Raw genomic sequence first — 27587 nt, forward strand, 5'->3', positions numbered from 1 at the left:
ATCTTTCACTATGCATTCTGCTTTTAAGATTTATAAACACATCTCTCAATATAAACAGGGTCTCTAGAAAATGAGATCCAGAAAAATAGATTCAAATGTCTTTCCATGGGATTGGCCTCAGTTAAGACCCTCAGCAACTTGGTCTCATTTCCTTTACACCTTTTTTCTCACTATCCAGTTACATAAACAATCTGCTTTGGTCCATCAGGTGCACTTACTCTAAGCTCCTCCACATAGTGAGCGTTCAATGAGTTTTGAATAAAGGATTTATTGGATAAGTGAATGAAGCATTGTATGTAAGCAAGAAAACATCTATCATTTCATGTACATCTGTATAGTGTTTACTTTGACCTGAATCTCTAAGAAAATCAATAAAACTGCCTGTTGGGATTTTTTCAAAATTATTTATTCATTTTTTTCTACTTACAATTGGTAATTCAGTATTATATTGTATTACTTTCAGGTGTACAGCCTAGTGGTTAGCATTTATATAATTTATGCAGTGATCCCCCAATTAGTCTAGTACCCACCTGGCACTATACTTGTACATCCTGTTGCAACATTTTGACTACATTCTCTATGCTGTACTTCACATCCACATGACTATTTTGTAACTACCAATTTGTATTTCTTAATCCCTTCACCTTTTTCACCCATCCTGCCAAACCCTGCCCTTCCCTCTGGCAATCATGAATCAGTTTGTTTTCTGTATCTATGAGTCTGTTTCTGTTCTGTTCATTTATTTTGTTGTTTAGATTTCACACGTAAGATCATATGGTATTTGTCTTTGTCTGACTTATTTCACTTAGCATAATACCGTTTAGGTCCAGCCATGTTGTCACAAATGATAAGATTTCATTCTTTTTTATGGCCAAGTAATATTCCGTTGTATATATGTATCTTTTTTTTTAGACCAGTTTTCTATTGATGGACACTTAGATTGCTTCATATCTTGGCTATTATAAATAATGCTGCAATGAACATAGCGGTGCATATATCTTGTTGAATTAGTGTCTTGGATTTCTTTGGAAAAAATACGCAGAAGTGGAATTGCTGGGTAGTTCTATTTTTAATTTTTTGAGGAACCTCAACAATTTTCCATAGTGGTTTCACTGTTGGTAGGATTGCCAATTTCATGAGGGTTGCCTTTTCTCCGCACCCTTGCCAACACTTGTTGTTTGTTGATTTATTGATGATGACCATTCTGACAGGTGTGAAGTGATAACTCATTGTGGTTTTAATTTGTAATTCTCTGATGATTAGTGCCATTGACCATCTCTTCATATGTCTATTAGCCATTTGTATGTCCTCTTTGGAGAAATGTCTATTCAGGTCCTCTGCCCATTTTTTAATTGGATTGTTAGTTTTTTGGGTGTTGTGTGAGTTCTTTATAAACTTTGAATATTAATCCCTTATCAGATGTATCATTGGCAAATATCTTCTCCAATTCAGTAGGCTGCCTTTTGTTTTGTTGATGGTTTCCTTTGCTGTGCAAAACCTTTTTAGTTTGGTGTAGTCTCATTTGTTTATTTTTTCTTTTGTTTCCCTTGCCCAAAGAGATATATCAGTGAAAGTATTACTAAGGGTAATGTCTAAGAGTTTACTTCCTATATTTTCGTTGAGGAGTTTTATGGTTTCCGGTCTTACATTTAAGTCTTTAATCCATTTTGAGTTTATTCTTGTAGATGTTGTAAGAAGGTGGTCCAATTTCACTTTTTTTGCATGTTATCTGTCCAGTTTTCCCAGCACCATTTATTAAATTTGTTTACCCTAATGTAAAGTTTTGCCTCCTTTGTCGTAGATTAAATGACCATATAAGAGTGACTTTATTTCTGGGCTCTCTGTTCTGTTCCATTGATCTATGTTGTCTGTTTTTTATGCCAGTACCATGCTGTTTTGATTGCTATAGCCTTGTACTATAGTTTGATATCAGGTTGTGTGATACCTCCAGCTTTGTTCTTCTTCCTCGAGATTGTTGTGACTATTCAGGGTCTTTTGTTGTTCCTTATAAATTTCAAGATTGTTTGTTCTAGTTCTGTGAAAAACGCCATTGGTATTTTGATAGGGATTACCTTGAAAGTATAGATTGCTTTGGGTCATATGGACGTTTTAATGATGTTAATTCTTCCTATCCATGAGCATGGTGTGTGCTTCCATTTATTTTTATCTTCTTCAGTTTGTTTCTTCAGTGTCTTATAGTTTTCCAAGCACAGATCTTTTACCTCCTTGGTTACATTTATTCCTAGGTATTTTTTTGTTTTTTGGATGCAATTGTAAATGGGATTGTTTTCTTAATTTGTCTTTCTGATAGTTCACTATTAGTGTATAAATATACAACTGATTTCTAAATATTGATTTAGTATTCTGTTACTTGACTGAATTCATTTATCAGTTTCAATTGTTTTTTGGTAGAATCTTTGGGGTCCTGTACATATAGTATCATGTCATCTGCAAATAGTGACAGTTTTCTTCTTCCTTTCCTATTTGGATGGCTTTCATTTCTTCTCCTTTCTAATTACTGTGGCTTGGACTTCCAATACTACATTGAATAAAAGTGATGAAAGTGAGCTTCCTTGTCTTTTCCTGATTTTAAAGGGAACGCTTTTAGCTTTTCCCCATTGAGCAGGAGGTTAGCTGTGGGTTTGTCGTTTATGGCCTTATTATTTTGAGGTATGTTTTCTCTAGTCCCACTTTGATGAGAGTTTTTATTATAAATGGATGCTGGTTTTTGTCAGATGCTTCTTCTGCATCTGTTTATATGACCATATGATTTTTCTGTTTTCATTTTTTTTATGTTGTGTATCATGTTAATTGATTTGCAGACATTGAACCAACCTTACATCCCAGGAATGAACCCCACTTGATCATGATGTATGATCTTTTTAATGTCTTCTTGCATTTGGTTTGCTAATATTTTGTTTAGGGTTTTTCCATCTATGTTCATCATGTATGTTGACTTATAATTTTCTTTTTTTGGTAATGTCTTCGTCTGGTTTTGGAATCAGGGTAATGATGGCCTTGTAAAACGAGCTTGAGAGCTTTCACTCCTTTTAAATTTTTTGAAATAGTTTGAAAAGGATAGGTATTGAAGCATTCTTTTTTGAATGTTTGGTACAATTCACCTTTGAAGCCATCTGGTCCAAAACTTTGGGAGTTTTGTGATTACTTGTTCGATTTTATTTGTAGTAATTGGTCTGTTTAGATTTTCTGTTTCTTCTTGATTCAGTCTTGGACGATTGTATGTTTTTAAGAATTTATCCATTTCTTCCAGATTGTCCAATTTGTTGGCATATAATTGTTTGTAATATTTTCTTATACTCCTTTATATTTCTGTAGTATCAGTTGTCACTTCTCATTCATTTCTCATTTTATTTGTTTAGGTCTTCTCTCTTTTTTTCTTGGTGAGTCTGGTTAAAAGTTTATCAATTTTGTTTATCTTTTCAAAGAATCAGTTCTTGGTTTCATGATTTTATGGTTTCTTTATTGGTTGTGGTATTTTTTTCAGACTCTATTTTATTTATTTTTGCTCTGATCTTTATTATTTCCTTCCTTCTACTCACTTTGGGCTGTTTGCTGTTCTTTTTCTAGTTCCTTTAAGTGTAGGGTTAGATTGTTTATTTGAGATTTTTCTTGTTTCTTGAGGCAGGCCTATGTTGCTATGAATTTCCCTCTAAGGACTGCTGTTGTTGTGTCCCATAGATTTGAGGTCATTGTGTTTTCATTTTCATTTGTCTCAAGGTATCTTTTGATTTCTTCCTTGATCTTTTTTTTACCCTTTTGTTATTTAGTAACATGTTATTTAGTCTCCATGCATTTCTGTGTTTTTCAGTTTTATTTCTTGTAATTGGTTTCTAGTTTCATACCATTGTAGTCAGAGAAGACGCTTGATATGATTTCAGTCCTCCTGAATTTATTGAGACTTGTTTTGTGGCCTAACATGTGGTCTGTCTTGGGAAATGTTCCATGTGTTCTTGAAAAGAATGTATATTCTGCTGCTTTGGGGTGAAATGCTCTAAAAATATCAATTAAATCCATCTAGTCTAGTGGGTCATTTATGGCCACTGTTTCCTTGTTGATTTTCTGTCTAGAAGATTTGTTCATTGTTGTCAAGAGGGTGTTAAAGTTCCCTACTATGATTGTATTACTGTCAATCTCTGCCTTTATGTCAGTCAATATTTGCTTTTTATATTTAGGTGCCCTTGTGTTCAGTGCATAAATGTTTACAAGTGTTATATCCTCTTGTTAGACCGATCCCTTCATCATTATGTAATGTCCCTCTTTGTCTCTTATTACAGCCTTTGTTTTACTATCTGTTTTGTCTGATATAAGTACTGGTACCCCAGCCTTTTATTTCATTTCCATTTGCATTAAGTATATTTTTCCATCCCTTTACTTTCAGTCTGTGTGTGTCTATTTATCTGAAGTGGCTCTCTTATTGATGTCATATGTGTGGGTCTTGTTTACTTATCCATTCAGCTACCTTATGTCTTTTGATTGGAACATTTAATCCTTTTACAGTTAAAGTAATTATTGATAGATACATAGTTGTTGCCATTTTATTATTCATATTTATGTCCCTCCCTTCTTTTTATTTTATTTTATTTTTTTATTGTGGTAGAAATCCTTTTAACATTTCTGTTAATACTGGTTTGGTGGTGATGAAGTCATTAGCTTTATTCTTGTCTGGCAAGCTCTTTCTCTCTTCTTCAATTTTAAGTGATAGCCTTGCTGGGTAGAGTAGCCTTGGTTGTAGTTGCTTGCATTTCATCTCTTTGAATATTATGTACCAATATTTCCTATCCTGCAAAGTTTCTGTTGAGAAATCAGCTGACAATCTTATGGGAGCTCCCTTATAAATAACTAGTTGCCTTTCTCTTGCTGCTTTTAGGAATCTCTCTTTGTCGTTAAACTTTGGTATTTTAATTATGATGTGTCATGGTGTGGGCCTCTTTGGGTTCATTTTGTTTGTGGCTCTCTGTACTCACTGGACATGTATGCCTATCTCCTTCACCAGGTTGGAAAGTCTTCATTCAATATTTCTTTCAATACATTGGTTTCTTGGTTCTCCTTCTGCTACCTCTACGATGCAAATGATGCTAAGCTTGATTTTGTTACAGAGGTCCCTTAAACTAGCCTCATTGTTTTTTCTTTTTGCTATTCCAGTTTTTTCTGCTACTAGGTGTGATCACAAAATACAGTGAATGTTCCAATAACAAAAGTTATTACAGTAAATGACACATGGCCATTAATCCCCCTCAAAAGGACCCTCCCCCTCACTTCAAACACACTTATCCCGTCGCTCTTGCCACTTTCTGAAGCAGTTCCTGAAGTCCTCCTTCTTGAGTGTCTTTAGTTACACTGTCGTGGCTGCCTTGATGTCCTGAATCGTTTTGACTTTGGGGAAGAGCCAGAAATCGCACGGTGCCAGATCCCATAAATAAGGTGGATGAGGAAAAACTGTGATGTTTTTATTTGACAGAAATTGTCATATACCAGAAACAATATGTGACACGGAGCCTTTCTGATGTGATCAAACAATATGGTGAATGCTGCAGCTGAGTGCCATCCAATGGACAGGCAGGGATCTTCAATATGGGAAGCAGTACATTAAACCTTAACAAGTTTCACCTTGTTTGGTGCAGTCAGTCAGGTGTGAGCTATGGTTGAAAGAGGTGTCTTTTAAAGTGTGCCATAAATCATCCTCCATTATGACAACACTCCGTGTCACACATCTCTTCTGGTATATGGCAATTTCTGTGAATGAAAACATTGCAGTGTGTCCTCGTCCAACTTATTCAACGGATTCAAAAGGACTTCCAGAACTGTTTCAGAAAGTGGCAAGAACGATAAGATAAGTGTGTTCAAAGGGGGGGGGAGTATTTTGAGGAGGATTAATGGCAATGTGTCTTTTACTATAATAACTTTTCAAATTTAAACATTCACCATATTGTTTGATCACACCATGTACTTTGTCTTCCAAATCGCTGATTTGTTCCTTTGCTTCATCTAATCTGCTGGTGATTACTTCTGGTGTATTCTTAATTTCAGTAATTGTGTTTTCATTTTTAACTAGTTCTCTTTTTTATGGTTTCTATGTCCTTTTTTACACTTGCCATCTATTGTTGAAGTTCTAAGTTCCTTGAGCATCCTTATAATCGTTGTTTCAAACTCTGTATCTGGTAGATTGCTCCATTACATGTAGTTCTTTTCCTGGAGTTTTCTCCTGTTCTTTCATTTGGGAATATTTCTTTGTTTCCTCATTTTTGCTGCCTCTGTGTTTTTTTTTATGCATTAAATAGATCTCCTACATCTCCCAGTCTTTGCCAGGTGGTCTTACATAATGGGTGCCCTGTAGGGGCCAGTGGTGCTGTCTCTCTGATCACCTGTGCCAGTGCTCCAGGAGTGTCCCTTTTCTGGGTTGTGTGTGTCCTCCTATTGTAGTTGAGCCTTGATTGCTGTTAGCATATTAGTGGATGGGATTGATTATCAGGCTGATGGACTGTAGGGTTTGACCAAGTTCACAGCTTACGGGCTGATGTGCAGGGGGCTTCCCCCACAGAATGGGATTCGTTCCAGTGGGCTCTGGTGCCTGCTGAGACTACGCTTTTGTGTGTGCCACTTGTGGGGCTAATTGGGTGGTGCTCTGCTGCTGTCTGAAGCCAGCCTTCATCTATGTTGATTCTGGGACCTCTTGGGAGGGGCTCCAGTGCAGGTCCAGGTCAGCCACTGCCTGTGATCAGCCCAGGACTACCTTGTAGGAGCTACAAAGCAATCCACTGTTGGTCGTTTCCTATGCTGGACCTGGAAGCATGTGGGAGAGGCCATTCTGTGAACCCAGGACAGCTGCCATCAGTACTGGATCTGGGGTAACTCCAAAAAATGCCAGGGCATCCCAAGGCTTGCTGCCACCTGTTGGCTGCCCATAAGTCTCAGCTGCTGATAGAGTCTCATGAGGTAGGCGAGTTGGGTGGTACATGTCATAAGGAATCACTAGGGTGTCGCAAGTGGTGTTCACCAGGTTAATGTAGATTTTGGTTTGGTACCAGTTCTGAGCCTGGAGCTACTCAACAAAAGTCTCAGAGCACACCGAGACCAGCCACCAGGCACCTGGGGCCCACTGACCTTTGAGAGTTGTCCAAGAAAGACTCTATCACTAGCAGGGGCTGGCTCTAGCCTTGAAAGTTTCTCCATTGGCCCATGAGTTGAAGTCAGCTGTTTGCTGCCAAAAGAGCCTCTTTTGGTGTGTAGGGCAGGGATGGCTGCAAGTTATGAAAAGTACCCCCAGTGGTGCATGAACTGGGTGGGACAGGGTCCCAGGAAATCACCAGGGTGAAGTGAGCAGAGTTCACCAGGTTAATGCAGATTCAAATTTGACCATGTGAGGGAAGGGCTCAACACAGGAAAGATGTCACCCACCTACCAACTCTTGGTAGAAGGGTTTTACACTGGGATAATGGTGACTGTCCCTCCAGCCATCATCCCGCAGCCACACAACTCAGTCTCTCCCTATAAGTCTCTTGTGACTCCCGAGTTGCCATTCCTTAGCTGGAGCCCAGAATGAGTGCCTGCGAGAGAGTGAATCTGTGCATGGGCCCTATAAGAGGGTATCTGGGTTTCCCACAGCCTTCTGTCTCCCTGGAAGGTCAGAATCTCCACTGTTTTACACATCCAGATGTTGTGGGGGCTCCAACACGTGTTATCTGGGCTTGGAATCCCAGTGTGTAGCTGGGGTCCCTTGCTCCTCTGAGGAGTTCTTCTGTGGCTGAGATACCCCTCCTGATTTTCAACTGCCACACACAAGTGTGACACCAGTCCACTTCATGTCTTCACCCCTCCTACCAGTCTCAATGTGGCTTCTTTATATCTGTAATTATAGGATTTCCATTCAGCTGGACTTCTGATGGTTGTCTAGATTACTTGTTCTGTAAATTAGTTGTAAGTTTAGTTTTATCATGGGAGGCCACATTTGTCCACTCTGCCATCTTGCCTCCGTCCTGCTGTTGGGATTGTTTTAATGCACCTTACTGCTTTGGGGAACTCTAGTTATAAAAAAGGATTCTGGTGATATTAAAGTGCTGAAGTAAAATTATGATAAATTTTTGTTGATTTTAAAACAAAGAAATCTGTTACCTATTATGGCCTCTAACCTTTATATTCTGTTGAAAACATCCTTTTTTTCAGAAGTCTGGAAAAAAATGAGATATGATTAATCACTTCTCATAAGCAGCATTTGATAAAACGGTAATTATGTAATTCAGCTATTTAGAAGTTGAAGCTAATATAGAAAAAATATTTCAGGGAATGATCTAGAGTTTATTTTTTATTGTAAAAAAAGGTGAGAGCATTTTACTTTTTGAGCTCTATAAAAATATAGAACTCTGTCTGGCCAGAGATTCTCCTTTTATGTGTGTGATGTTTTATGACTAGATCACTCATATCAAGAGAATTCGTTGAATAGTAAAGGATACTGATGATGCTTGGTTTGAGGTACCGTGTTTCCCTGAAAATAAAAGACCTACAGCGAAAATAAGCCCCAGTTAAGATCGTCAGCCAGACAGACCCATTTAGTATGTTATGGCACTATTCCAGAAGAAGGTGACATGACTGTATTTCAATAAATGTAGATTGTTGTACATGGTAAAGAAGACATCCCCTGAAAATACACCCTAATGCATCTTTTGAAGCAAAAATTAATATAAGACCTGGTCTTATTTTAGGGGAAATATGGTAGAACTCTTGCCTCCAAGAACAGGAGAAAGTCATCTTTCCACATTTATTTGCAGGGTATTCTCCAATAACTCTTTCATTAGCACATCATATACCCATTAGCCCTGGACCCAAGAGGAGGTCCAATATCACAGTGTTGGCAGATTCAGGCGCTGGGGTCTCTTTTATAAGAACTTTAATCCCATTCATGAGGGTTCCACCTGATGACCTAATCATCTCCCAAAGGCCCCACCTCCAAATACTATTATATAGAGCAGGGATGTCCAAACTGCGGCCCGCGGGCCAACTGTGGCCCGCAATCCATTTTTAATTGGCCCACAGGAAATTCCAAAAATGTATTTAGTTTACTTAAATAAACCAGGTGAGGCAGTACGTACTTCACCTCGAGTGAGTGGCCCGGCCGTTTGTGTATTTTACCGCATATGGCCCTGGGTAAAAAAACGTTGAAACAAGTTTGTACACCCCTGACATAGAGATATGCTTTGAACATATGAATTTTAGGGGAGCCCAGGTATTCAGTCACTAGCAACCCCCATCAGTGTTGGTCAGTAATTGGCTGCAAGAGGGCATAACATTTCAGGTGAGGTAGTTCTTACATGGCTGAAGGCAGTTCTCTAGAGGAGACAGCTGTGAGCTGATCATGGCTGAAACTCAGAGCAGCTGAAAGATGAGTGCACTGGCCTTGTCCACTACGCTAGCAAAGGGACTCTCCTGCATAGTAGAAAAAGAAAAAAAGCAATAAGAATGAGCTGCTTTTGAGAAGTACAGCATTGACAACATGACAGCAATTCATGAGATACAAAAAAATTTGAAAATTGACCTATGAACTTGAGGCCATGTAACATAGGGGATGGATATTCTATACATAACTCCATAGCCCATTACTGCACTTTCTAATAATGGATGTTAATGATGCAGACCTGGAGTCAACAAGAAAAAAATGCTATATTTTATTGGGATATGCAATTGCAAAAGCAGGGACCATCAGCATTTTTATAATTTAATTCCTTAAATCACCAATCTCTAGTTATTTAGAAAAGAAATACCTCGTTTGTGGAAGTGCTGGGTAAATGAGTATTTAACCTAATATAACTTTTAGACCATTAACCATGGGTCATCAGCTTGAAGCACAAGAAGCTGCAAACTACAAAAGTAAGTACTTTTTCAACAACAGTGGTGTTTCAGAGTCTCAAGTTTTGAGATTAGGGTATTATTGTGTCTCAGTTTACTTTCAGGAAGGTTGACAGGAAAGAAGGACTTTGTGGTTTGTTTCTGTTGAACAAGTGGGTGATTGTAGAGCTGTACCTCAAACCAGGTAACAGATTGCATCATGCTCATTTTATTTTCAATAATTGCTAGCCCCCTGGCCCCGCTTACCTGTTATTCCATTAACACCTCATCAGATTTTACCCTGCAGTGGTTACTCTCAGAGTGTCATACCGAAACTTTGAACATAATCCCTACATAGCCCATCAAGTATCAAAAACTGCTTTGATATGTCTGTGTTCTCTAGAAAAATGTGAATGTTTTTCTTCTTCAGTTCCATAATGCTACCTTTGACTGGGCACTGTTGTCGAAGAAGGAGTGTTTGAAATATGGAGGACAGCTCCTGGGGAACAACTGTGATTTTGTTCCTGATATCTCACTTATGTCTTTCATCCTCTTCTTGGGCACCTACACCTCTTCTATGGCTCTGAAAAAATTCAAAACTAGTCGTTATTTTCCAACCACAGTAAGTACCTGCACTTTAAATAATTTTCATTGAAGTTACACTGTATCAGCAATAATACATTTTATCAAAGAAAAAGGCCACCTGCAATTCAACCTTTCCAACATAATTGTGTGCATTTAAAAAAATTGCTTTCCAGTCTTTATCCATATGCATATGTATTTTTAACATAATTGTAGTCCAGCTTTGAAAAACCTTCGAAGAATTTTGCTTACATAATTCTGTCATAAATTCTGACTGTCATAATTCTGACTAGTGGGGCGTATTCTATCTAAAAATGCACTAGTTAAGAAAATACTTTTTAAATTCATGGTGTTTAAGTACATAAGCAAAAACTCTTTATATTAATCACATTGTATTAATACGAAACACTGAATTTTGACGTTGTAGAATTTCTTGCTCATCAGCTGTCCAGGTGAGTAATTTAGTAGTTGAATTACGGACAATGGGAGTAAACTTAAATTGTTTTGTTATACAGATATTGGTGCAAGATATGAGTGTTATCTGAGCCACACTTTCCTTTTCATTATGATGACTGTCATATGGAAAACAGATCATTGAGCTGGGTTGTGCAGACATCCTGTCTCCCATTAATATGCTTGGGTGAACTTAAAGTTAAAGCTGTGGTTCCTTGGAAGGGAACAAGATAAGAGCAGCATTTAGTTAATGGCATTTTGTTTTCTTACCTACAGATGGAGACTAAGATAATCCTTTGCTTTGCAGTTCAATTCTCAGTGTTTAGGATGTCAATAATTCTTAGGTAATCGTGATAATACCTGATTTTTATCAGTGAACTACTCTCTATAGCTGGAATCTCAGGAACTCTCTCCACTTGTATTTTGTGTAAAAGCAGTGGAAGAACTTTAGAAGACATGAGATGCAGTTGATGAAGTTCTTTCTTTCAATTCCTAGGAAATGAGACTTAAAGTTAATATATCGCTCTCACCTGGGATGATTTTTGACTTTGAGCCTTCTTCTAAAATTGAAAATGAAGTGGAGTGTTGATAATTGTCTTAGTCTGTTTGGGCTACTATAACAGAAGACCACAGGCTGGGTGGCTTATAGACAACAGAAGTTTTCTCAGTTCTGGGCTCTGGGAAGTCCAAGGTCAGGCACCACCATAGTTTGGTGGTGGGTCTTCTTCCTGGTTCATAGTCAGCGCCTTCTCACTGTGTCCTCATGTGGCAGACGGGCTAAGGATCTCTTTGGGATCCCTTTTATAAAAACACTACTTCCATTCCTAAAGACTCCACCCTCATGACCTAAGCATCTTCCTAAACCCCACCCGCTAATACCATCTTCTTTGGGAGTTAGGATTTCAACATACCGCTTTTTGACGGACACACATTCAGAGCACAGCAATAATGAGATGTCCCAAACTAGCTGGCCCAGGGAATGAAAAATTTCCACAAAATGAAATGTAGAAAGAAGTATTCGACTTAGTCTTCCTAAAATGAACACCACAAACTGGTGGTCCACAGGCAGAATTCAGCCCCCCACCAGCCATTCTTTGTTTAGAGCACAGGTATGTATGTCAATACACACACTTGAGGCCTTAGTGAACCTGTACTTTGCAGGTTGTTATTGTACTAACAGCTCTCTATTGTCTAAGATTTGTATACTTCACACATTCAGATTAACTGCCTGTCCCTGAAGACATTTGATTTGTAACACTTTCATACACTTGATCTACCTCTTCAATGGTATAAGTTTCCTGTAGAACAGATTCCTGGGTAAAGGTCTTCTAGGATGATTTCTTCTTCTCTATTGAAGTTTTCTTTCTTTTTAAATTATTAATTCATTGGACGTCTTTTTTGGCTTATACTTTGGGAATCATCTCTCACTTGCCAAAGTCTGGTATTATTTAGGCATAGTAGGTGGAGAAGTGGAAAATTCGTGAAGCACTTGTAAGTCGTAATTAGAAAGTAAACTAATTTCAACCTTAGATGAAGAGAGATCATTTTAACTATATGTAGACATTACCTTTTTTATCCAGCAATAATTCCCATATTGATAATAGCTGTTCAGACTTAAAAAAAATTTTCCCCTTATAACGCCCAAGCAGGTAATTTCTCAGCCATAGATAAATGCTGTTGAAAAAGTCATGAGTATGTGAAAATAGAATAATGATAGCATTCTAGTTACAACTTGTGTTAAGAAGGTTCTCAGAATAGTTTTGCATTGTATATACCAAATTATACAATAAACAGGGAGGAGAAAGTGAATGTGATTTCTAAGGAGCAATGATTAAGTGTGTAGGCTTTCTGACTTTCATCTCTTCTACTCACTTCACATGCACAGCTAAATAGTAACAATACGTACATAAGTTCACACATACATACGTAAATAATAAGAACATGTTTTTTCTTGCACATTTGCCAAAATATGTTTTCATTTAAGCTGTCATCTAGAATGATGGTTTCAATAGGAGCAGATAGGTGTATAGATTCTTACAAGTACATATTATACTCTACAATTAAAATTTGTATCCTTAAACATGGTACATTAGATAGATCTTGATTGCTGTGACAATAATTAAGCCTGTTATTATTTCGTCCCTCGCAACAATTCACATGAAACCTCTAAAATCTCAAAATGTTAATACTAGATGACAGTGCCCTTGTCATGCAAACTGTTCTATTCTCCTTCAGCTCACACAGTCATTTTTCTTTTATACTCTCATTTCTAAACATTTATATGATTTGGTAGTCAATTTAAGACTATAAACTGCTGGGAAACTGTTATACTTCTATTTTATTCCTTTCATCAATTAGGACAAAGCTGGATGGAGACTAGGCACTCAATATTTGTTGACTAGTGGAAACCAGTCAGGTAGAGATAAATGCTGTATTTTGTGAAAAGAGCCCAGATGAAAGAATCCAGAAGTCATAGATTCTAGTGTCAGCACTGCCATTAACTGTGTGCTGTTTGATAGCTGGCTGTGGTCTAACCACAACCCTGAAAGGAGAGCTCAGCTAGATGAAAATTAACATCCTTCAAAGCTCTAATATTCTATAATTAGAATTATATTAAACACATTCTCTATGTTAAACTAGTGCTTATAGTAATGATCAGGACTTACACAATTCCAAAAATTAATTGTTATCTACATCTTTATGCTAGGTGCACTTGTGCAAGTGCTGCCAACCTCTCTCTCTAGATGATCCACAGTTGTCCGTTAGCAAATTCAACATGTGGTTTTTCTTCCCACATTTGAACTTACTCGTCTTCCTGTATTTATTATCTCAGCTAATAATATCACCTATCTTCACAGCCACCCAAGATCAAAATCTTAAAATCATATTTGATGTAGCAAATGAGTCCCAGAAGGAAGCAATGATACATTCAAATTAGCATAATTTGAGGGGTTTAATAAAGGCATTTTTACAAAGATGAGATTAGGTTTAGAGAAACCACAGGGAGAGTGTAGTGTCCCAACGCTAGTAACAGTAGGATTGTTACTATCCCTGGCCCAAAGGATATGGAAAGGGTGTGGTTGCTGGAACCCCAAAGAAGAGAGAAGGGTAGAGAGCAGTGTCTTGAGAGGTGCTGTGACCTTAGATGGAGGAATTTAGCCATCTTGAGGTAACCTCATCTTGAGGATCCAGGTAAGGGAATCAATCCTTTGATCTCTCACTTCCTTGTGATGGCCTGCCCAGGCTGCCACAGCTAAATGCAGCTGGAGTCCAGAGAGCAAGGGAGCCCATTGTAGACCACACAGGTCAGCCTCCCAAGGCAGAGAGTATGGTGGGAAAGAGTAGAAAATGGATCTGGTATGACAAAATGTGGTATCCATCGCATTTGCCTCTCCCAAGTTGTTTTCTTACTTTTTTGTCAAATTAAACTTACCACTGTCCCCTTGATGATCCTGCTAGGATCTCTCTCCTTTGCACTTATACTTCTGTTCCCTGAGTTCAGGTCCTCATTACCTTTGCCTAGATCAGAATCAGTTACCCATGAAGCCACTTGTAATCCATCAGTATGAGCATTTAAGATGAAGCAGATGCCTTTGCTAGCCTGTCTATCCAGAATTTAATTTGTGTATCAGATACTTCCAGAGAGCCCAAATGCTCAGTGGACATGGGAAGAATACCAGTACTCTGCTGATTGTCTCCTTTGTGCCCCTATACTTGTTAGAGGGGCGCATCAATCTGTTATCCCACACAGTAACTGGTCTGTTACATCAGCCTCAAGTCTTTATTAAAGTCTTTCAGTATCAAAACTTCCTGTAGGAGCATCACAGCATAATCTGCAATCTCTGTGGCAGAAGGACGAGGGCATTAACATGAAATGTTCTTCCAGAGTTCCATACCAACCTTTGATCGTATGCATGGAACAAAGACGCCATCCCTGCCTGTGGGGTGGAAAAGTGAAAGCAGAAGCACGTAGATAGAGCAGGAAAACGCTTAGCAGAACTTATAAAGCTACAGAGCCCTCTGAATTAGGCCAAATTATTGGTACTTTAATATAATCAAATTCTGTGTGGCCAGCTGATGTATGTAATTAGCATGAAAATGCATTTCTTAGGAACTACTTAATTTCCTCATTTTTCTTCTCTTAGATTAAGTAACAATTATAACCCTCATGTGAATTGATGTAATGGTAAATTCTTTGTAAATATACCTCCTGGTTGTAAGAGTCATTTAAATAAATAAAACCAGTACATTCCAGGGTACATCAACAGTTATGATACCTTCTATGCTTTATTCAGGTGACATTTCACCAGAGTGTTCTTTGATACAATTATTTAAAAAGACAGTATTCTGTATCCTATAATTAGTATATTCACTCAATATTAAAAAAAATTATTATGATTCTATGCTTAACACAATACTAGATGGTAGGGATTCAAAGACAAGTTAATTCATGGTGTAGTAGGGACATAGTAGGACTTTATTTTTCTTTAATAAGTTAGATTTTGGGGTTTTTAAATGAGAATGACTGATTTTGATCCTTCTGCCCCATTCATGCTTATTACCTTCTGTGAGACCACACTTTGGTGCCTTTGACCTTAGTAAGTTGATGGTGATCTTTGAGAAACTGGCTTTATGGATGAGGTAAAAGTATAGGGCTTCAGTAATTTCAATGTAAACATAATGAGCATTTTAGGTTATACATTTAGTTTTTATCCATGTAAAACACAGGAAAGTCTAGAATTCCGCAATTAGCTTATATTTTTGGAAACATGATTGTTTTTTTGACATTTTGGCCTTTGACAATTCTATTAAAATCAGATATGTTTAGTTTATAAATAACTCTTTGTGAAAATCAGGTGACATCCCTATTCTGTATTCTTTTTCTCTCAGAAACTTTCTTGGTGAATGATAAAAACTGTCCATCTAAACCAAATAATGTATCAAAAAATGAGAACAAAATGATGCATTTTATGTCTACTATTACTAATACTGGGTGACATTTGGCTGGTTCTTGCAGAAACATCAGACCACATCATGCCATTGAAACTCATTCAGAAAATGACTTTGCTGTCAGTGAAGGAAAACCAGATTTTCAAATTCTTGTGCTATATTGTACCAAGGGAAGTAATTTTTAAAGTCAAATTTGTTTTTAATCCAAAATTGTTTTTCATACTTATTTTCTTAACAATGACAAAGGGATATTTAGTTTGAAAATACAATGTAATCTATTAAATATTTAACAAAGATTACGAATACTTTAGTTCTTATGGACATATGACTGAAAAAAAAAACACAAAAAAACGTCAACCTAAACTGAATCCTAAGAAAAATATGGTTGGGAGCACTGATAGGCCAAAGCATTTTGTGAGACCTTTAATGGTGGCATAGAGGCAGTGTATGGATAAAAAGTAATTTTGACCCTGGTACCTTGTTGGTACTAAACACTTTCAGCTTACTTGTTCACCATAGAAAAGTCATCAACATTGAAATCCATCCATTAATACAAAATGGTCTCCTACTCCTATTTCCAGTTTGTATAATTTATACATATGATTTACTAATTGTTGTTACATTTTTTTAATTTTTGTATCTTAATGTAAATTATAAAACCACTTTAAGTACTGGAACCTTTTATTATAATCTTTTGACTTGGAGGGGGTTGGGGGGAATATATCCAAGAAGACCCTATTAGTAGATCAAGAAATTTTGATGATTAGGACTTAATCATTGACTTGTACTGTTAGGACTTTGAACACCACCTAGTCCAACATTGCCTCTTAATTTCTGACAAGTGGTCTTCTGTGGGCTGCTTGAATGCTTCCAGGAACAGGAACTTCATGTCTCCGAAAGCATTCCTGCCAGAAACACAAATCTGTCTTTCTGTAGCCTCTGTCCTCAGGGACTGTCCCTGCCCTTTGAAGCTACACAGAACAAGTTTAGTCTTTCTTTCCTATCACAGATTTCACATTTTTGAAGACAGTTTCTCCCTACAACTTCTTGAGACCTACCATCATTTTTATGTGAGTGGTTTTGGACGCCCATTCCTCTGGTTATCCTTCTCTGGATCAGCTCGAGATTTTCAGTTTCAACTTAGAATACAGTGACTAGATTGGGACGTAGCATTTTTCATGTGACTTGATCACTTGCTTCTGGCACACATTCATTTGGCTCTGTTCTACTGCTCAGTTTTGAGGAAGGAGGGAGGAAAGGGCCTGTGATTGCTTCAGTCTCCTTAGCATCCCTGCTGAACCACTTTATTAGGCCTACTCCCTTCTGTTCCATACTACTTGGAAAAACATTTTTTTCTGGTAGACTTCCGTTGGCAAGCTCTAAGCCTCACCCAGATAAATTGCCCAGTTGAATTCCCTTCTTTGTTCCCCAAACTCTCTGACTCTGGAACTTAAGGCATTAAAATCCTAGAGTCTAAATCGGACTTTCCTTTTATTGAATTCTAATTATAGCAGGCATTATTGATTCAAAATATGGTATATTCTGATTACCATACTGATATCAGTGCTATTTCTTTTACAGTGCTTTATAGCGTTGGCTTCTAGGGGGGATTCAATTTCTAAATTCTCCTGGTACATTGTGCCTTTTTGTAATTGCCAAAAGGCATATATTTATCTGGCTTTTTTTTTCCATCTAGAATAAATGCTTTTTTACGCAATTATTTAGCATTTTCGAAGCACCATGATCATGAGAGGAATTGACGTTGTGAATTAATACTTATTGAGAATGCACAGGGTGCCTGCTGCTGTGCTTGTCTCTTTGTAACAGCTCCATCCATTGAGAACCGCTCTGCAGACTCACAGCCTTTACCCCAGTTAATTTAGGAGCAGCTGCAGTCCTCGCAAAGTGAAAACCAAATGTCCTCTGGGGCCTCAGAGGAACCAAATTCATTTTTCACCCCTGTAAATTAACTAGCTTCTCTCTGTGGGGTCCCCATGATTATGACTCTTTTAATAAGTAATACAGTATCATCGTTTGTGAAGAATATGTTTATAATAGATTTATTAGGTTGCTTTTGCCCAAGAACAAAAGAACAGCTTATGGTTATTTGAATTTCCCTTTTGGTCCACTTAATTTCTTCCTTGCTTTGGTAATTTAAATATTTAAGCTGGTTGCCTCTTATTAGATGGATTGAGATATTTTGGAATTAATTTTACAGAGGACGGAAATATTTTTTCTTTTCATGTTTATAATTAAAAATGGTAAACAACAATAAAAGAGCTCAAAACCAATCTGATATAAAAGAATGTTAGCTGAAACACTTTTCCTCATTCGTGCATTCGAGTTACGAATTATCATATGTCATAGCACCAAACTTTTTTATGGCAAGCCCTTGCTACATATGAGTTATCTTAATTTGTGTTTCACTTAGATTGCGGTAATGTGTATTCCTGGAATACTGTAATTTGTGCCTGGAGAGACTTAGCGTTTGACTGGATGGACATCCATAAGTTAGGATTTTTCCAAGCTACGTTTGAGGCCTCTGAATCCACAGGACTGGGCATGAAATCTTGTGGAAATGGGTTTTCTCATGAAAACTTTGGCACTTCTAATCATTACTAGTAATAACTGGTAGAGAATTAAGAACTATGAGTTTCTAATTGATTTCTTTATTTATGTGTTGACACATAAAAGGGTGCTGTATTGGAGTTTGATGAAAATGGAAAGTAGAAATAAACAACAACAAAAAAAGGAAGGGAAATTCACATATGTTTCTTTTTTAAATGTGTTTGGAAATGTGAGAAGGGCCCAAAGAGAGTGATTCTTATCTCCTAGAGTCACACTCAAAGCTCCTATACACACACAGGTCCTAGAGTATATCTAGTAAGTACTATATTCTCAGTGCTTGACATTTTCTAGTTCTGTTGCTTTTGCCTCCTTCAAATTAAAGTTCAATTTTAGTATAGGGTAAAACCTGAATAACCTGCTAAAATAGCACCCCTACCTGCCTTCTCTAATTAAAGGATTTAGAGTTGAATACAAAACTGGCCTGGGAAAAATCAGTTTACTTGACTATGAGTTTAAACTGGATCCAATATCTTAGTAATGAATGTCTTACAATAAACACTCTCCAGGAGTGACTTCTGATATAACTGAACTGTATTGTACAATTTAAGGGAAAGGAATGGGAAATAAAAGTGAATATATTATATAAATCATATAATCCTGCCTGTGATTTTTTAATGAGGTTAAACACTATTACAAGCAAAATTGAGTAGCTTTTTCCTCATAATTTAAAGAAATGTCATCCTGAAGTTTATTAGCATTTGTCTTTTTAGCTACTTTTATACCTACAGTTTAATAGTATATCTGACAAGAATACCATTACCAAGAGGTTCTTCAAAATTTATATATTGATGTATAAATTTGAAAAACTAATAACTAAACTAAAATAGATAAACTATTTATTTATATTAGTTATTAGTTTCCCATGGCTGCTATATCAAATTACTCCAAACATGATGGCTTAAAACAACCACAAATTTATTGTCTTGAGACCTAGAGGTCAGAAGGCTCACATGGGTTCCAATGGGCTAAATCAAGGTGCTGTCAGGGCTGTGTTCTTTCTGAATGCTCTGGGGGAGAATGTCTCTCCTTGCCTTTTCCAACTTTCAGAGGCTGCCCACATTCCTGGCTCATGGCCCCTTCCTTCATCTTTAAAGCCAACAATGGACAGTGGTGTCTTTCTCACATAGTATCACTCTGACATTGACTCTCTTGCCTCTCTCTTTCACTTATAAGGACCCTTAAGATTACGTTGGGCCCATTGGAATAATACCAGATCACTTCCCCAACCTCTAAGTCAGCTGATTAGCAACCTTCATTCTGTCTGTGAACTTAATTCTCCCCAGTGAGGTACATATTCATAGGTCCCAGGAATCAGGACATGGACATCTTTTGGGGGATAATATTCTGCTTACCACATTATCTGACCTAAATTTTAACATGATTATGTTGAGTGATAACCCCATAACCCCGACAGTATACTGAAGGGCAGCAAGAATAGAAGCAGGAAGATGAGATAGGAAGCCAGTGCAGGAAACCATATGAGATAAAGTGGTGGATTAGACAAGGATGGTAATAGCTGTGGAGGTGGTGAGAAGTAAGAGGATCCTGGGTATGTTTTAGAGGTAATTTGCTGAGCTGTTAGACGTAAGATGTGAGAGAAAGAGAAGAGTTGTGTAGATGGTCCAAAAATTTTGGCCTAAGCATTAGAAAGAAATAAGCTGCCATTAATTAAGATGTAAAAAAACTGCTGGAAGAGTAGGTTTGGGGCTTTAGTGTTCAGTTAATGGAAGGCTGACAATGCCTCCTCTCCTAACGAAAGAAGCAGCATTTTCAGGTGCCTGGTAGTGATTCTAGTCAGGCCGATGTGTCCCCTGTCAGGCCCTATGGGAATTTCTACCAAGGAACTGAAGATTGTATTCATTGGCTACCCTCTACTTCTCTTCTCCTGTTTGCGAGGAAGGAGCAGTGATGTCTTTTTAATAATGACTTCTAGGATATCTGCATTGTCAAGAAGTTGGATTTGGGAGGGTGGTAAAGAAAAGAGAACACTTTTGCCTTTGTGATGACCTCTATTATTCCAGTGACTTATGACCTACTAGACCAGAGAGGTTGTTGTAACCACCTAATATATTACTGAAACTGCTTTGCATGACAATCTTGTCAGGTCATCCTGAACTGCCTGTGTCAACACTTACTTGCATAAAACTTAAGAAATGGGAGTTTCCTCCAGTATTGAGCCCCTGGGAAGCATCCTTTTTCTGTAGGGATTCCAGATACTTCCAACCAAAAGTAACCCTGAGTGACAATTCCGTATTATTACTGGGCTTTTACTTCTTGTTTCTTGTATTTGAAGATTCCTTTCAAAGACCTCCTGACGGTAGATTATTTAGTTATTCCAGTGGTTTTTGCAGCCAAAGAGTCCTTGTGGAACTTGAAAAGCAATAGTTAATGTATATTAGGAGAAGTTATTATGTTCCAGATGTTATATTAAACACTTTCATTGGCTTATTTTATTTAATTCTTAGAGCAAAGCAGTGAAATTGTAGGGATTATTTTGGCTACATTTTACAGATGGAGTAATTAAAGCTAAGAAATAGTATTTACAGACAGGGAAGCACGGTGTTGGAGTTCCAGCCTAGGTAATCTGACTAGAGAAACTGTGCTGCTCGCTGCTATACCGTATTTTCTCCCCAAACTGATCCCTGCCATCTATTCATGCTTGAAATTATTGTGTGTGATTGACGTTAACTCGTCCCTAAAAGGTCTCATAGCTAGCTTTCTGCTCCTCTATGTGTACTTCTCAAGAAAGCTAAGCCTAGCGGAACCCAGCCCTGTAAGAGGGAAAGATACTCCTGGCAGAAAGGGCCATCTTTGATGCTGGTGCTAGTTAGTATCCACGGCTCCTGACACCTGGTAAACAATGGTCAGGAATTGAGCACCACCATGGCCTTCAGCATGCCCACATCGCCAGGTGATTTCATTCTTCGCTTCAATGTCTGTGGAACACCTGACCGCAGTAGTGCTACTACTCTTTCAAAATACCCTCTGTCCTGAAAACTGTGCAGCCACTCATTCTATCACTGATCTCGCTTCGTCTAGCAGTGCCAGAAAACAGACTGTTCCCCCTGAGATAACTTGATAACTGCTGAATCAACCCTGCTTTTATTTGGGAGCAGGCTTCCTTGTGTGTGATTTGACTGTGAGCTTCCTGAGGACATGGATTATGTCTGTTTTGTTCACTGTGGCCTCTAGCACCAAGCAAAGTATTAGGTACTGAGTAAGTTCTTGTTGAATGATCAGATTGTGCACAGCCATGTGTCCATACCTTATGGGCAAACTCTGGTGTCTGTGTTCTAGTGGTGCTCTTAGGCTGTTGTCAGTGCCACTAGACACTGCAGAGGAATGGCCAAGCCACGATATGGGCTCCCCTACTGACTCAGAAATGCACCCACTCCATGGGAAAAGTTTGGATTTAATGCTACAGCCCATTAAGCCCAGCCCTTGTCCTGGCCAGAGACAGGTACTTAGGAAGTGTGAAGGTTGTGGACTAACGGCAACCACTCTTAAGGAGATGCTCCACGTACAGGAAATTTTAAGCACTAACTTAGAGTGAAAAATACTTTCTTTGAAAAAATCAGTGAAACCATCAAATTTCCATCTGTCATCATTTTACATTTCTATGAGGTATTGGGTCCATTCAATGGACTGGAACCTTTCTCTGCTACATTCTCTGTGTTTTCTGGTTACCTTATGGAATTTATCTTGCTCTCTACTTAAAACGCTGCCTCCCAAATAATAAAGAGAATTCTGTGTTTTTATGTAGATTTTTATAATATGCCCCGAAATTTCATCCTTATTCAGGTCTCTTTTGTGCTACAATAGGAAGGATGTTTATACAGAATTTCAGGGATGTCTTACCCTTGATTCCTTTCCCCTGCACACATACACACCGACCTGTTGTGTGGGATTAGATTATTACTGGCCAGCTGAAAAGTGATGCAAAATCAATTTTAAAAAATTTCTCTGCATTGTGATACCTCCATTAATTTGTTGATGAAGCTGTAACTATAAACTGTTAGAAAATACAGAATTCTTCATTTAGTTCAAACACAGGCAAATATAAGTATGCAGTGCTAAACAGTCCCTGGTTTCTTTCTGTTTTTCCAGGCAAGAAAACTGATCAGTGATTTTGCCATTATCTTGTCCATTCTCATCTTTTGTGTGATAGATGCACTGGTAGGTGTGGATACTCCAAAACTAATTGTGCCAAGCGAGTTCAAGGTAGGTGAATTTCTGTCTTTTGGTCATTCCTGGAACTCTTTGGCTTTCTTTCCTTTCCTCTATGCTTGTTTGTCATATTGCTCTTTGAGTTAGTTTAGTACAATTATCCATTTCTTTACTTCAAAATTGTCCCCTTGCTAGGTAGGTGCATACATATGTTTTGTCTATTTCTTCACTAAAATGAAATGCTTGACTTGGATCAAGTGTAACATTCACATTATATTGATTTTTGTTGAAAAGTACCTTACAATAACATTGAAATCTCTGGTTTATATTTTTAGAATATTTTAAAATATCCAAAGTATTTCATACAACTTATCACTTTGATCCATATAATTCTAGGATGCAGTGTATCATCATTTTGATTTTATAATGTTGAGTTTAAAATTCACAAAAATTAAGTAAAATGCCCATGATTACATTACTAACTCACTGCTCTTTTCCTGCAACCAAACTATCTGCCATATATACGCACATTTATATATAACGTGCATTTTAATTATTATAAAGAAGATACAGGAATTTTATAAACCTGTTAGTATGTGCAGGCCTAATGGCTAAATTTACATTTCAGTCATTTTTAAATATCTGTACCTAACTTTCCATTATAAGTTTTTCACCCATTTTCTAGAACATTCCTAGCCTTTCTCTCCATCACGGAGACCATATACTGGCTAAGGAACATTAACTGTAGCTTTAGCTTAATAACTAGTCAGTGAGAAAAGGATATCTATGTTATAGCAAGCAAAATATTTTTTGCATTATCTCCGCCTTCACCTACTCATTAACAAAAATAAAGTTCATTCAATCATTAATTCATTTAAGCCAATATTTGCTGAATGTTTGCTTTGAACTAGGCCCTGTATTGGGGATTTGCAATGCATTGATGAGCAAGATAAGGTTCCTTCCCTTACAAGCTCACATCCTGGTAAAGGTAGTAAAATGTGGATAGATTCAGTGATGGTGCTATGAGCAAAGTGACACAGAAGACACAAATATCTTCAGAGAAGTGAAACTTTCTCGATGGTAAATGTGGAGAAAATCATTCATAGATAGGATTCTATTTTAGTTTATGTGCATTGTTTAAAGTTAGGAAAAAGATAGGAAATTTTTTTTCTGTAGTAGAAATGTGTCATCTACTGATAGAAGAGTAGATGGAGAACTGGAAAATGGCCATATTTTTCATTTTCTGTGATATTTCTGAAGATATAGCCAGTTAGTCTGGGTTATTTTTCATATATAAAATAAAAAAGACCAGAGTGTTCAAATACATTCAGTTATAACAGGGAGAAGTATTTGTAGCTCTTTACATATTATATTATGAAACTATTACAATTTGGCAGTAGTAGACACGACTCCAGTATAGTTGCTAAAACCTATGAACAAAGTTCATGGTGGTTTTGTCATTTCTTGCCTGCCTCTCTACTGAACATTACATCTGGGTTTTTCTTATGACTGCCCCTTAAACTTAAGTCACTTTCTTCCATGTCGAGTGTCCTTATCTTAGGTGGTTCTAAATGCACAAAATGGCATTTACTTCTTTTCTACCAGCCTATATTCTTAGTCTCCTTCATTTAAAATATTGCCTTAAAAATAATCTCTGTTGGGAAATTTTGGGTGAATAATCTTTGTTCAACCTGTCAGTAAAGCATTTCCATTTTTCAATATGTTGGCCCTCCAATAATGAAAGTGTGTCTCCCCCAGTGATTTTGCACCAAGTATGTGTTAATGTTGTTTGTTTATGTATTAATATTGTTTGTTTTTTCTCCTCTTCAAGCCAACAAGTCCAAACCGTGGTTGGTTTGTTTCACCATTTGGAGGAAACCCCTGGTGGGTGTACCTTGCAGCTGCTATCCCAGCTTTGTTGGTCACCATTCTGATTTTCATGGACCAGCAAATCACAGCTGTGATTGTAAACAGGAAAGAACATAAACTCAAGGTGAATGTTCATAATAACAATTATCATTGCCTTCTGCTTTCTTTGCGGTACATGAAAATACATATTGACTAAAAACCAAGATGGTTTTATTGGGAGTTATAGCCAGTGTTAAGACTTGGCAGAGTCATAGATAGATCACCTTGTGTTGACACAGCTGCTCAATATACTACTTTAGAAAAACTTCATTTAAATCTGAAAGAATTGTTTTATATCATATTTCCTTAGCCACTGAAGAGGGCAATATAAACTGTTTACCACTCAACCACTGTCATCATCCTGCATTTGATTTTAATGTGATAATTGGCCTTAACAAAGACAATGACAAATGCTTTTTCTGAAACTAGAAAGATAAAACTGGGGGTTTTCTTTTTTAATTAATTGATGTGGTGAGTTATGTTAATAGATTTTTCTATTATTAAACCAACCTTGCAACCTGGTAGAATATAGTTTCTTTTTATGCATAGTGGATTTGGTTTGCATATATTATTTGGGAATGAGGGTAGGGGATTATTGCATCTCTGTTTAAGAGTGACATTGGTCTGTAATTTCCCTTTCTTATAGTGTCCCTGTCCGACTTGGGTATCAGGAATATACTATCCTTATAAAATCAGCGGCGAAGTGTTTTTCCTCCTATTCCACTTCTAGTCCATTCTCTGAAATAGAATATAATGTTATCTTTATTGTATGCAACATGCCAATTATCTTTTCAGTGAATGATCAGACATGATTGCAAAATTAACTGGGAAGTTTCTGTGTGGAACTTGTAAAACTGATAAACTGTTTTGATGGCTATAAAATATTCAGAATTTCTGTTTTTCTATTGTTTATATTATCTTTTTTTATTTTTCTAGTCTGAATCTATTATTTTTCCCTTAAATTCCTAATATTATTGATCAATCTAGCCAGAGGTTTGTTAATTGTATTATTCTTTTTTCAAAGAAGCAATTTTTTACTATATTGTAAAATTCCCTTTTTACATTCTTAGCTTTTAACTGAAGTATTTAATTCATTTAAATTGATACTGATGACTCATAGATTTGTATTCATTTTTACCACCTTTTTTTTGCTTTCTAAATTTCTGTGTTCTTTTTTATTTTCCTTTTTTGATTTCTTATAGGTTGATTTAATTTTGTTTTTCTTATTTTCTTCACTCTCCTTTTTTTCCTATTACTTTGGAAATCACACGCTTTTCTTTTAGTGATTATTTTGCATATTTTAAAACGCATGTTTTACGTCTAAAGTTAGTATTTACCCTTCTCCTGAATAATGCTAATGGATAAAAAATGGCTTAATTTTTTTTTCCAATTTACAAATATTTATGTATTGAAAATGAGGGAGGAAAAACACTCAAAGGGAAAAACATCCTGATTCAATCTAATACATATATTATTAATCAAACCAAGAACACTTTCCCATGACTGTCCAACCACCCATCACTCAAACCCCATCATCCTCGACTTCTTACTGACACCCCACCCTCCCTGTATCATACACTCGACTAACACAAGGCTGCTCACATCTCCAGATGTGCACCAAGCTTTTCCTTGCACAGCTGTTCACTTCATCTGGGATGTCATTCCCTGCTTCCTTGTCATTCCTTAAGACCCAATATCTTCCAAGAGGCCTTTCTTTAATAACCAGGCTAACAAATAACACATGGCTGAAATGATCTATTTATATGTCTCTATCCCAGCTGGACTGTAAGCTTCTCCAGGCCAAGTAACAAGACCACAAGTCACACAGGTTGGGAAAATGTTAATCCTTGCCTCCTCTTCATCATTCTCCCCCCTCCCAAATTACGGACTCACCAAGTGACAAGGACAGATGAAAAAAGGATTACTAGGACCAAATGTGAAATTATTATCATAATGCATAAAAATACAGTGAGCAAAAAGCCATTTTCTGCCTTCCGTCACATGCCTCCACAGTAAAGAAATCGAAGTGGGTAATCTGCATCTAATTTGGTATTGCTCCTTAGGGCTCCTTTGCAATCATGCCCACCAGATTCAGAAATGTCAGCAGCCATCTCACAAACCCAGGTGGTCGCAAAGCCACTGCCGCTGCCTCTGCTCGCGCTACTACTGCCCCAAAATGGCTTAATTTTGATATTCCTTCCTGAGTCATATGCTGTGATTACCCAGATTTTATTGCTATCTGAATTTTAAAATTCAGTTAGACATGGTCTGTATTTTTACAATTATGTACAAATTCACTGTTTTCTTTGCTTATTTTTTTTTCTGCATTTCAAAACTTACGTTTTGGAATATTTTCCTTTAGACTGAATTATTTTTCTTAAACAGAATTTACTTACCAGACTTTTGAAATTTTCTCTTGTGAAGGCCTTTGTGTGGTAAACTCTTTCGTTTGTATTTGTCTGAAAATGTTTTTGTTTCATCCTTATTCTTGAAAGGTAATTTCTCTGGATATATAATGTTAGGTTGAAAGCTAATTTTTTCAGCACTTAGAAACTATTTCCTATTATTTCTGACTTCCATGAAGGTGAACTGTCATTATAATTCTCATTTCTTTGTGAGTAATCATTCTTTTCTTTTGCATGCTTTTATCTTTTTTTTGTCTTTATTCTAGAATTTCACTCTTAACTTGTATAAGCACAGATTTCTTTTTATTATATATTGGGTTATTGGGCTTCTTGAATCTTCCTGTCATTAACAAATTATGGAATTTTGTAAGTCTCTGATACTTTCAATCTCTTAATACCCGCTTCTGAAATTCCAGGTAGAACTTTTTTGTATGTCTCCATTTTGTACTCTATTCCATATTTGTTTGTTTGTTTTACGTTTCTTATCTCTTGGTCTCTGTGTTGTTTTGGGTGGTTTCTCCAGATCTCTCTTTTTACTAATTCTGTCTTCTCTTGGTTCTGTTCTACTACCAACGCAGTCCATTGCATTTTTTCTTTCAAGAATTACACCTTTGTAGTATTTAAAACATCTATTTTTTCTTTTCCAAATCTTCCTGT

General features: G+C 37.1%; 1 protein-coding gene across 11 annotated transcripts in view; it reads left to right on the forward strand.

Annotated features, from left to right (window-relative positions):
* SLC4A4 (solute carrier family 4 member 4) overlaps positions 1-27587 on the forward strand; it is a 348583-nt gene that overhangs the window by 289879 nt on the left and 31117 nt on the right. For all 11 annotated transcript variants that reach the window (XM_033105862.1, XM_033105858.1, XM_033105861.1 and 8 more), the window contains 3 exons: positions 10268-10459; positions 22558-22671; positions 24449-24610. In XM_033105862.1, coding sequence (XP_032961753.1) covers positions 10268-10459; positions 22558-22671; positions 24449-24610 — 468 coding nt within the window. The remainder of the gene's footprint in view (positions 1-10267; positions 10460-22557; positions 22672-24448; positions 24611-27587) is intronic.

The sequence above is a fragment of the Rhinolophus ferrumequinum genome, chromosome 5, assembly GCF_004115265.2.
Source record: "Rhinolophus ferrumequinum isolate MPI-CBG mRhiFer1 chromosome 5, mRhiFer1_v1.p, whole genome shotgun sequence".
Taxonomy (NCBI): domain Eukaryota; kingdom Metazoa; phylum Chordata; class Mammalia; order Chiroptera; family Rhinolophidae; genus Rhinolophus; species Rhinolophus ferrumequinum.